This window comes from Austrofundulus limnaeus, unplaced genomic scaffold (assembly GCF_001266775.1).
Source record: "Austrofundulus limnaeus strain Quisiro unplaced genomic scaffold, Austrofundulus_limnaeus-1.0 Scaffold2, whole genome shotgun sequence".
NCBI classification, from domain to species: Eukaryota; Metazoa; Chordata; class Actinopteri; order Cyprinodontiformes; family Rivulidae; genus Austrofundulus; species Austrofundulus limnaeus.
In genome coordinates this window covers 3,013,011-3,024,889 of record NW_013952404.1, presented here as the reverse complement: position 1 = coordinate 3,024,889, position 11,879 = coordinate 3,013,011, and the positions used below count along the sequence as shown (strand labels likewise).

General features: G+C 37.7%; 1 protein-coding gene and 1 long non-coding RNA gene across 3 annotated transcripts; one reads left to right on the top strand and one right to left on the bottom strand.

Annotated features, from left to right (window-relative positions):
* Positions 1–506: 506 nt before the first annotated feature.
* nkx2.4a (NK2 homeobox 4a) lies at positions 507–2,933 on the bottom strand. 2 transcript variants are annotated; one of them, XM_014010808.1, is made up of 2 exons: positions 2,264–2,933; positions 507–1,824 (listed from the first exon to the last, which is right to left on the bottom strand). In XM_014010808.1, the coding sequence occupies exons 1-2, from the start codon at positions 2,631–2,633 to the stop codon at positions 1,121–1,123; spliced, it is 1,074 nt and encodes a 357-aa protein (XP_013866262.1). In that variant the 5' UTR covers positions 2,634–2,933; the 3' UTR covers positions 507–1,120. The 2 variants fall into 2 exon arrangements, with proteins under 2 accessions (XP_013866262.1, XP_013866270.1); XM_014010816.1 differs by having other exon boundaries at positions 507–1,797; positions 2,264–2,932.
* A 1,244-nt stretch (positions 2,934–4,177) lies between these two features.
* Positions 4,178–11,617, top strand: LOC106519225 (uncharacterized). The gene is made up of 2 exons (XR_001310420.1): positions 4,178–4,584; positions 11,220–11,617. It is a non-coding gene; the product is annotated as an uncharacterized LOC106519225 (long non-coding RNA).
* Positions 11,618–11,879: the final 262 nt, after the last annotated feature.

Below are 11,879 nucleotides of genomic sequence, written 5' to 3'. Positions count from 1 at the left end.
CCTTTAATGTCACTACAAAGAGCGGCATGTACTTTATGCCTTTATGAAACATAAGCTCTTCGTTCTTATTGCGATAATTGGCTGTAATTGCGTTTTTAATGAAAGCTCGCTTTCACAATAAAATTGACCAATTACACTGCAGCAAAACGAAGGTCTGGGCCTATCGAGGAGAAGAAGGTCAAAATGATTGAGGAGTTTCCAGCAAATTAAAATAAAAAAGAAGGACAGAATATATTATTACATTATTGCATACATTATTATCAGTGTTGAAACTGGCTGAAAAGTGTCAAAGTTTTTCCTTTTTTTCTTTCTTTTATAAAGAGGTGATTTCCTGGTCTTGAAGTCTTGCAGAATCTCCAATGAAAGCCAGCCCTTCAAAATGTCACCTGAACAATGCTGGCTACCTCATCGACCTTGCTTTCCAGCTCAATTTGGTCTCAATAACAACATAATGAAAATGCACTCCAAAAACCAGATCCCTTTTAAAAAAATTACTTATTCAGAAATAGCTCTCACACTTCAAGTTATTTATTGTTAACGTTCACTTGGTGTTGAAACATATACAGCAGCCATCACGCATTTCTTCCTTTTTTAACTTACAAAAAAAAAAAAAAAAAAGAAAAGAAAAAAAGAATAAAGAAAACAGAACTGTGGATGCTATAATGATTATTATACAGTTTTTTCTTGTGTGTTAGCCAAATATACAAGTAACTACTTTATTCAATAAGTCTAAATCAATACATTAGTTTACAATATTATTATGATAAAATACCAAGTTACCGCAAAGGAAGGAATGGTGTTTTTTAGTGTCTGAGTCCACCTTTCCTCTTCAGTACAAATAGGGGAAGCAGCATCTCCTTTTTGTTTCAACAACATAGACTAACATCATGGAAGGTCCAAAACATGAATTACAAAAGGTCCAGAAACGACGTAGTCAAGGGAGCCATTTCTAAAAATGTTCCAAAATAGACTCCCCTGTCAGAGATGTCAAGAAAATGTGCCCTGATCAGTTGATGCGCCTCTTTGAGCCTCTGTGCGCCCTGGGTGTGTGTCTGCGCGCGGCGCGCGCCTGTGTGTTGACATATAAAAAAAGTGGAAAGTAGCAGTTTTTTATGAGGTCCTACCACGTTCTGCCGTACAGGAGGTTTGAGTTGACCATGTTACTGGTGTAATCTACAGCAGACGTGTCTATCTGGGCCATGTTGAGCTGGCTGTGCAGTGAGGGGGGGCTGGGCGACATCTCCTCCAGGTCCAGCGCGTTCACCTGCTGCTGGCTCTGGTGCTGGCTCAGGCTGCCCGCCGAGGACGCGAGCACGACTCCGGCTCCGTTTTGTTGCTGGCCCTGCTGCTGGTTCTGCTGCACCTGTTGCTGGCCCGGTGTCGGCGTGTTGGAGCCGTTCTGACACGGCTTACCGTCCTTCACGAGAACCGGCACGGCCACGCGCCGCGGGGACTGCGCCTGCTGTTGGCACAGGTTGCCGTCCTGTTGCTGCTGCTGCTGCTGCTGCTGCTGCAGCTGCTGCGCCGCCTTGTCCTTGGCCTGGCGCTTCATCTTGTACCGGTGATTCTGGAACCAGATTTTCACCTGGGTCGGCGTCAGGTGGATCATGCTGGCCAGGTGCTCCCGCTCCGGCGCCGACAGGTACTTCTGCTGCTTGAACCTCCTCTCCAGCTCGTAGACCTGCGCCTGCGAGAACAGGACGCGCCGTTTCCTCCTGGGCGCCGCGTGGAGCGCTGGCATGGTTTTGCTGGGGTCCGCCATCCCTGTGAGACTCCCCATGCCAGTCATGTTCATACCTGTGGAAGGTCCCATGAATCTAGAAACTTAAAAATATACATACATATACATGCGTTCAATAAACAGAAGAGGAGAGCACTGTTTCTGTCTGAATTCATCTTACAATTTAATTAGAAAAGTTCGATTAAAGTTTGAAAAAGCTTTAACTGTTAAACAAAATAAATACATTAATAATAATAATAATAATAATAATAATAATAATAATAATAATAATAATAATAATAATTTGAGTAGGTGCTATAGGAATTCAAGTCAGACTTGAAAAAATGATCTCCTTTTCAGTTTAATTATTATTCCTAAAAATTTTAAATGGTTTAAATCTACTTTTAATTGTTAGCAGAAACTATGTAGCATGTGAGTTTTGCGCTCAAATTCCTGATATTATCTGTGATCATTTTGTAAACAAAACAAAACAAAAAAAATCACATAAAAACAGATAAAAAGTGTAAAAAAAAACGAACTTACTTGTGGAGTATCTGGGATCAGGGTTGGCGCTGTACCATCCTGTGGCTGCTGCGCTATTCCGCATGCTCTCCTGGTACGACGGGAGGTCTCCCATGTTGCCAATGCTTCCGTTGCAGTATCCCCCCATTGTGCTGTGGGAGAACTGGGAGACGCTGTGCGGCATGTGGTACGTGGCGGCCACGGAGGCGTTGTGGCCCATGGAGTGCTGCTGCATGCCGGTCTGAGACACCTGAGGCTGTCGGTAGGCTCCCAGTGGAGAGGTTAGGTTCCCTGCGCCGTCCATGCCACTGAACTTCTTGTAGGTCTCCTCGATTGGACTCAAAATATCTGTCACTGAAAAAGGCGTTGTGTGCTTTGGGCTCAACGACATGATTCGGAAAGCAGGTAGATTTTTGTGTTGGAGCAGATCAACCGTGTTGTTGGATCGGCTCTCTCCTTGGTGGATGTCTACGTAAGAGAGTGCTTGGAGTGCGCCTGAGATCCTATTGATCGCCTTGGAGAAGGAGGCGAGCCCAGGGCGCTCTTAGCCCGGGTTTATTGGAGCCAGGAGCCAGGTTTACGACAAACACAGGGGGCGGAGCAAAACTCCTAAACCAGCAAACAATAGTCATTGACATTTTAGGGGAAATAATTCACGGAAAAAATGCCTTAACTTCTATATATGATTAAAACCGCGCGCTAATTCACGATCATCTCCTTTCTGACAACTTTATGCAGGTAGCAGCTCGTTTTGCTGCGTTCACCAGCTGATCCCACTGTTTTTTTGCGTCAGTGGGGAATTCCACACTTTTCAGAAACTTTGAGAGCACTTTGAACAGACACAAGGGCCACCGAGTATCATCAAAGAGCCACAATGAAGTTGTATGACCAGCTCGTTTAGTCTTCTTAAGCATCATTTTACCCCAGCAGAGGGACAAGTCCAAATAAGCTCAAAATGACAAAATACTTTTAAAAAAAGGGGGGGAGAAAGGCAGTGGGGATCCAAAATGGGAGTCTGTGGCGCGCTGCAGGCAGGAGAGGCAGGCGCGCATCTTGGATTGTGTTTGCCAAAAGTTGCCATCAAGTTCAGATTTTTTTCTTTTTTTTTTTTTTTTTTTTTTTTTTTGTGGTGACTTGGTGGGCTTATGGAGCCAACATTATTGGAGGCAACAATGTTGGCTCCAAGCCGCCAGGTCTGGTCAACCTCTACACTCTGCAGTCCTGACCCGACGTTGTAATCTTTAAGCAAACTGACTGGCGCCAGAGGAAGAAGAGGAAGAAGAGAAGGAGTGAAACAAAAAGAAGTTCAAGAGACAAAGAGGGAAAAAGCTGCAACAGATTGTGATAAGAATTAAAATAAATTCTTGAAGTCTTTTAGATTTATATACTTGTTTAATTAAAATATTTTTGATAAGTTTAACCATTATTATTTCCATGAAACCACTTTTTGAAATAATCACTATGAATTTTCAGCAGGTCTATAAGTTCTATTTTTTCTTTTGTTGTTTTTTATTATTATTATTTATGTTTCTGTGGGAGCTGTCTTTGCTGCGCTCCTTCTTTTCTGCATGAAGCCACTAATGAAATTTCACATGGCATGGCAGCGAGCAGCTACCTTCCCTAATTGAGCAAATGAAGATGTGACATGGTCAGCCATCAATTACAGCAACACAACGAGAAGCCCATTCCACGGTTAGGTTGATCACCTGAATGTAATAAATTATTGTTCTCATGCATATCTCAGCCACTTCTTGTTTTTTTTTTTCTCTCCTCAGACATCAGGCTGGATTTAAACTTGAAGTGGTTGAACTTTAGTGATTAGGTAAAACACGAAAAAAGAGTTAAAGTTTTGTTTTGTTTCTGAGAAGGACTATAACAAAAAAAATCCTGCTTCCAACTAAAATAAACTCTTTGGTACATTCATCTTTCTTTTTCTTTTCTTTTTTTTTTTTTTTAGAATAAAAATCCCTTTCTGTAAATATCCCCACACTTCTTTTCCCTCTGTTTTTTGGGAACGGCACCGTGTTTCAAGTAGAAAAAGAAAGGTAGGCCTCGGCCCAGACCTCTAACATTATGTAAATGAGGCAAAGCTCTCAACCTCGTGGATTACCGAGTCAGAGAGCAGGACCCCAGTCCACAGACCCTCCACATTAGGATCCCATAAAAATCTGTCTCTTGTTGGCTGCATCCAACGCGTATAAAAGCTTTGAATTGATATGATTTTTTTCAGTATTTTTTTTGTAAAAGTAAGTTTTGAAAGCAGTGAATAAAAATGTGGGAGAAAAGCAGCGGGAGCAGGATGCACGGACCTGACGGAGACACGTGGAGGAGACTGAGCCCAGGTTGGTCAATAAACCTCTGGATTTTACGCGGAAACGATTTATAAAGAAATCTGGTTGTTTTAAACTGTTTAACTACAATTTGATGTCGTGTGTTTGCCGAAAGAAAGACGCAAATTATGAGGAAAAACATCTTTAAATYAGTCTTTATTGACCTTTTTTCATCCCCATGAAGACAAAACTTGACACAATGCGAAAAATGCTGGTTGCTCTCATTTCATTTTAAAAAGACTGACATATAATTTCACTTTATGATGACTTTACTAAAATTCAGACTCGTCATTTATTCTGGGCGATATTTTACTCGCTTTGCAAGTTACAAAAGGAGAATATTTAGCAATCACGTAGCAAAAAAATAATAAAATTAAGCAATTAAATAAATGTACCATTTCTGTGTAAAATCTGTGCCATCTAAATTTTGCTACCTGTTCCAGAAGATCAATAATTGTACATTCATAACAGAACCTTTGGATCAGAATGACTTTAATTCATTAGCAGCGACTGAGCATCTAATGCAATGTTTTATAGGCTTTATTTGGATCAAAATGTTTTTAACCAGATTCTAAATAACAAACCATTTATGTAGTTGGTTAATGTCCAACACGTAACCTTTTTCTAATATATATCATCAACCCCCTCAGCTCAGCTCAGCTCAGCTCAGCGCAGCAGATGGACCTGTACGCGCCTGGTTCCTGGAGTGCTTTTTTCATCTCGTTGATGCGAGTTCAATACCCTGAGAGACATGTAGAAATGGCTAAAGGGCCGGGGTCCTGACCTGCCAACTCAATCACACATCGGCCGGGTATAAAGTGCAGAAAACACGGGAAATAATTTGGATTTGTTGCCTTTTAATATTCATTTCTAATATATATATATATATTCTTTAAAAAATACTGCGGATTGACTAAAGTATAATTAAAACAAATCTTTATTATCTATAGATGGATTTAAACAGATATGTGTATAAATAGCAACATGTATGAGCCAAGAGTCGAATCTATCCAGGTTGGACTTTCCGTGCGTAAATTACGCACCACACTGTTTCATTTGGTTTGGTTGTCTTGATGCACTCGTATCGTGTATTTTTCCTCTGTTTGTTAACTGGCAATTTTTTAAAAGAAAATCTTGATGTTTATTCACTGCCTTTTTAAGGAAATGTCAGAGTAAAAAATAAGGATTTTAGCGTTCAGAGAGAAAAATTACGCAGCAAAACAAACTTTTACGCATTTTTTTCTAATACGATTTTACGCAAAACAATTAAAAAGTGCCAAATGAAAAGTATTCAGGCTAATGTCGTTACACACATTGACATTTATTTAGCCCATACTCGTGAAAAAGATGGAAAAAAGGACATTTGACATGTTTTTAAATAGAAATAGACTGTCAAATTATTCGTCGGTTCCACTGTTTTCACAATGTTGTTGTATTTATTCAGGAGTTGAATTTAATAAATGAAAAAATAGKCTTGTGGGTCTTTTTTACTTTAGTGACACAAATAAACCGTAACCATGTGCTGCAACTCCACGGTTGGATTGCGTTCTTCATTTTTGTCTCGGGATTTATTGTCCTCGAGGTTCAGTTTGTGCAGAGATTTTGTGCAGGACATTCCACACCTGCAGTCATTGTGGTACCATTTAGATCAAATACTTTCCTTCCTCTTAAACCGCGGCGCAGTGTGAGAGTAAAAAAGCGGGCAGGTGCATATCTTTCAGCTGCGCTACTTGAAACGATGCGGTCCCTCGGATAAGTAGGTTAAAGGTCCTTCCAAGTGGAGAAAGTATGTGACAGACCTCTTGAAGGCCGTATTCTTCTGCAGGAGTTTGCATTCAGACACAATTAATGTCGCTTGATGAACGAAATGATGCTAATAGAGCGCCAAAAAACAGAATATGGGCTTTAATGGGATGCTGGGGCATAATCCTGCAGCTGGGAAAGATGGAGAACAGAAGAACTCGGTTTATAATAGGATTAAAGTTGGAAAGTTTTTTTTTTTTTAGTGCAAAAGTTCATCAAGGAGATTTGAATTTAGGGCAACAAAGACACCACAATCCCTRCTGGATATGGAGGGAGAACGTGTTTAATTATTGTTGCAATTTTGATTTTATTTGTAAAAGAAAATTCCATAAAATATTAAAATAACTCAAAGTCAGTTAGAGATCAGAGTTTAGTTATTTTCTGTCATTTTTAATTGTATTCTGTCAGTTTTAAGCTATTGCAAAAAAGACAATAAAATTTAAAGAAATATAATAACCTTCATGTAACATAATAAAAAATCACACTTATAATTTGCAAACATCATTGCTGAGTGAATAGAACAAATCAAGAGCAATTTTCTGATTTTCTGCAACATGCAGACTAACTTTCCAAATGAGAAGCTACAAGTTTGTATTATTTTACAAAACATTTAAATGTTATGTCCCCATACGTATCTCCTGTCTTTGCACAAGTTATTTTTACAACAAATTCCAAACATTTTTCAAAGCTTAGACTGTTTTTTTATAACATGATCAGTTTTAGAGAATAATGGGTGAGATTTCGATTAAATGCAAAACAAATCTTAAAAAGGGCTGCTCCGAACACAAACATGCATATTCATTCCATCAACAATCAGTTGTTTTGTTTAAAAAAAATTGAAAGTGTAGCTTCTTGAAACTCTCAGATCTAAATTTCTAGAAGTGCCTGTCTCCTCTGGTTTATGTGCAGAGTGGCAACATTTCAGCATGGCTGCTCATTTTTTTTGTAACAACAAGTTAAATAAAAGGCCTTAGCTGCAGATCAATGCAGATCACCAAATGCACAGCGGAACAAAGTGGGACAGTGTACTTGGACTGGGTGTTTGGTTCCAAGGGTACCTGGTTGGTCCACTTCTCGGCTGCATTAATTGTGGCGGCAGGAAGGGCAGGTAAACAAAGCTGTTAGAGAGTACAGTTGTGAGTCACTCTGGCTTTGTCACCCAGCTGCTCACATGGCCAAATGCATCCACCAATGCTCATCTGTTTGCCCTTCAATGCATTCAATTATTGGGACACAATGAATCCCGTCTGATGTCCTGAAGTAGTTTAAAACTGTAATCACGCGGATCCTTTCTGAGGTTGTTTGTGTGTCTTTTTAAASCAGCATTTAGTTCACTTCAACAGAAAACAAACACGAGTGTTTGTCTCGGTCTGAAAACACATCTTTATTTCCATTTTTTTCCAAGCACAGGAAGAGCTTTAATGAMACTAAATGTGCAGAATGTCATGTAATAATAACTTAAAACAATAGAAATGTGTATGCAGTTATGATTCTTGAAACATTTAAGTCTTTTATATTTTTCAAACAAGTTTCAAAGTATTTCTACACTTTTTTCTCAATTACTTTCATTTAGTCAAATATTAGTTTTGATATCATAAAATAAACACGGCCACACTGGCTGTAAAAATGTGATGTGAAGTCAACAGAGAGAGGTAAGAAAAGACATAAAAACAAATAAATAACTTTGTGAATAGTTGCAATTGATTATAACGTCTAGAAAAAATTATAAAATCACATWTTTTTCTAAAAAGTTAGGAGATCTTTTAATCCAAAGTTTCCAARCACTGAGTGCATGTGGAGACAGAAACTTTCTAAATCACATCTCAGCCATGGAAATGTGAGGAGAAGCTGCACGTCAACGAGCTGTTTTTACCTGCCTGTTTGTCCCCACTTTGGGCTGCTATTATCCCGCAAGGCCAGCTGATAACCCACCATTATTTAGATGAATCCACATAAACACACCTCAAAATGACTTCAAATTCTGACAGACGCAAGAAAGTGCTGCTGTTTAAAATAAAATAAAAAAATCTGGTTTGACTTTTACATTTCAGCGTGAAAATATTATTAGTTTTTATATTTCTGCTTGTTTTCTTGCGAGAACAATAACTCAGCTTTTAGCCAAGAGCCGTTTAAACCAAATCCTCAAAACAGAATAATATCTGGACAGATTCATAAACACTCTGACACAAAAAGGTTTTAATAAAACTAAACTGAGAGCAGAGTTCATTTTACTATTCGTTTAAAGTGGTCTTTTTTTTTCACAACACTCTGCACATGAATTAGGTCATTTAAAGAATTTGGCATTTAAATATGCTTACAAAAACTTCAAGTAAAATAAAATAAAATAAAAGTATTTCAAATAAACATTTGTCTCATATCAGAATTCATAAAACTGAAATGAAATAAGATCAAAATAATTAAAAATCTCTCAGTATCTTGTTAAATTGAAACATTTTGTTCATATATTAAATTTAATCCAATGTTTTTGTTATAAATCTGTTTTCAGAAATGAGGCAATTTTGAAGAAGTGAAACTTCTTACTTTTCTTGCTTGTTTGAGTGGATTTTTCCAAACAAAACAAAATCAAAGCGGTTCAGAGGAAACGTGCGCTCAGCCAAACCTCAAGCAGCTTTTAAGCCTCCGGAAGCTCGATTTAAGTTTTATCAACATGAAGCTCTTGGAATATTTTTGCGTGAATCTCAGTGAAATGAAGTCAAATTTTGAAAGCCTCAGTGACGAAAGCAGAAATGACACTGAGTGAACATTTTTTTTTTAAATTTTGAAGGCACATCTTCAAAACATAAAACAGTTGTGGAAATCAAATTATCATTCCTGTGTAAGAACTGCAACCAAGTGAAAAACAAAACAAAACATTTAAAGTGAGCTACCAAATAAACGAAATTTAAATCATTAAAAGTGATCAGAGTGACTTCATTTACTCGAAACGAGCTCTTGTGAAATTTGTTACATTCAGAGAATCAGATTCATTTTATGCCGAGTTTATGAGACCCTAAACTTTTCTTTTCTTTGTCTCAATAGATAAAGATTTAAGCTAAGACATAGAAAGATGTCAGCAGTAATAATAATGCTGTGTTGTACAAACACATGAATAATAAAATCTAAGTCAAAAATTAGGTGTCTTAGAAGTGGTGTGTTTGTGTTGTGGAAAAAATCAAAGTGTTTGAATTTAATTAGGGTGCAAATGTTTTTCACCTCATTTAAAATCAAAAGTTTCTGAAAATTATAGATAAAAAAATCCAACAAAAGCTCCACAGCACCTGAGAGACGAATTGTTTGTCGGTTGATCATTTACTGCATGTCAAGTTTTTAGTGGATAATTCTACATAAAACACTTTAATGGTGCTAAATATTTTTTGTTTGCTTCACATATGCTACCAGCAATGAAGTGTTCTAGATTTTATAKAAGTTTGGTTCTTTGCTAAGTTTAATGTAACTTTTAAGATGTAGAGGTGAAAGAAAGATCCAAAYGCAAGAAAAAATATTCACAAAATAAAATAAAGTCTATCAGGATGGATAGAACAGACACTAAACTAATGAAAAGGAACAACATGAATCTGACTGAGCTGGAAACCAGGGGATGAAATAAAGACATGATAATAACTGATGAAGAACCGGTGTGATGAGGGGAAACAAAGGAGCAGACAAAAACATCCAGGAAAACGACAAAACTGCAAAAATTGCCCAGATAACCAAGTTTTAAAATTTCACGAACAAAAAATGTTTTGACCTTGTTTTGAGATTGATTGACAAAACAAGACTATAATGTGTAAGATTATTATTTTGTTAGACTGAAAACCTGACTCAAGTGAAATAAATCAGCCAATGGACTAAAACAATCAGATTCTTGAAATCGCTTAATTTGACTCAATTTGTTTCTTATTTCAAAAATCTTACCAAGTCTGATTGTCTTACTCCATTGGAAGATTTTTTTCCACTTAATTTGAGTTAAATTTTCAGTCTAACAAGATAAATAATCTCATACGTTCTCTTCTTGTTTAGTAAATCAGTCTCAAAATTAAATCAAAAAGATTTTTGCTGGGATACACAATTTAAAAACTTGCTTGGATGGACAGTTTTTGTAGTGAACGGATATAAAAAATAGATGTGCCAAGCACAACGACCAAATTATAACAGAAATAAAAGAAATCCAAGATCATACAAAATAAATATTCATCTACTATAATATAATGTGTTTATAGCACATTTTAGTCAGTATTTATTGCACAGAACTGATCAACTCACCAGTTTGTGAATTCTATCACAATTGCCTTCTTGTATCTTTTTCCTCTTAATGTCAGAGACAGTTTTCAGATTTCAGAGACTCTGTGTAAGGCTGCTGACAAAGAAGCCCTTTGTTGGTTTAATTTGTGTGATAAATCGTATATGAATAACTTAAATGAAATCTAAACATAAAATTTCCCTTCAACCATAAGCTCTGGGCTCCTGCTGGAACCTCGTGATTCAAGTTTGCCACCTCCAGAAAAAACAAACCCTCTTCTTCTGCTTTTAATCTCAAATAAAACCTCTGCATAGAGCCACATTCTTCTAGTTTTTTGCAATTTTAGAAATACTAATCTAAATATAACTGATATAAATAACACCGCACGCATAATTTGCATACCTGTTAAGAATGGAAACATACTGATATGGTTACTCAGAAATCCAAAGATTTGTCAACTTTCACGAATGCATTGAGATATTTATTTATTGTCCATTTTCTGCTCAGACTGTGTGTCTTTGAGATGCTGTCAGGGAATAACAACTCTTCTTGACTCGGAGCTAATGGCTCTCCTCTGTGTTGATTTTGTCTCGTCTTGTTTCAGTGGTTCCTTCTGTCTGAAAGGATGTCAGCTGTCTGTGCCGGGCCATCTCTGAGTACGCTTGATGTCATATCGTCTACCTGATCATTACGCTACCTGCTCTCCTCTACAATGCTGCCCTCTCGCTGCTCCGCCACTTGAAACGCTCGGCTGACCTCTTCGCTGAAACCATCATGAAATTGTGGGCTAAAACGCTGCAGACTGTTCCTCTCCTCCCTTCAGCCATGAGTGCAGGAGCCATAAAAAGATTCCTCCACTCGGATGACGACTTCTGCTGCTGCTGCTCAGCCGGCTGGAAAACCAACAATTCAAGCTTGAGCGTCACCACTCCAGCTTCTGTTTGTTTTCTTGTTGTTTGCAGTTTACTTCTGCACTGCAAGCAAATAAACTCAGTGGACAGACATAGTTGTTAAAAATGGTTTGGACACCTTACATATTGTTGATCGGAATGAAAAAAAATGTATTAACATATTTAATCCTCCATTTTAAACACTAATATTTAGGTTAAGTCTATTCCAAGAAATCAAAATGCTGTTTTACGATTGGTTATTTTTGATATTATCAATAGCAGAGGTGCCCAAAGTGGGGCCCGTGGGCCATTACTGGCTCGCCAAGCCATTTGATTTAACCCACCAGCAGTTGGCATGGTTAATGGGTTGTAGC

Coding starts and splice junctions, on each gene's coding strand:
- nkx2.4a (XM_014010808.1), bottom strand. CDS start 2,633: ATGTCGTTGAGCCCAAAGCACACAACGCCTTTTTCAGTGACAGATATT. Junction 1,825..2,263: donor TGATCCCAGATACTCCACAA/GTAAGTTCGTTT, acceptor TATATTTTTAAG/TTTCTAGATTCATGGGACCT.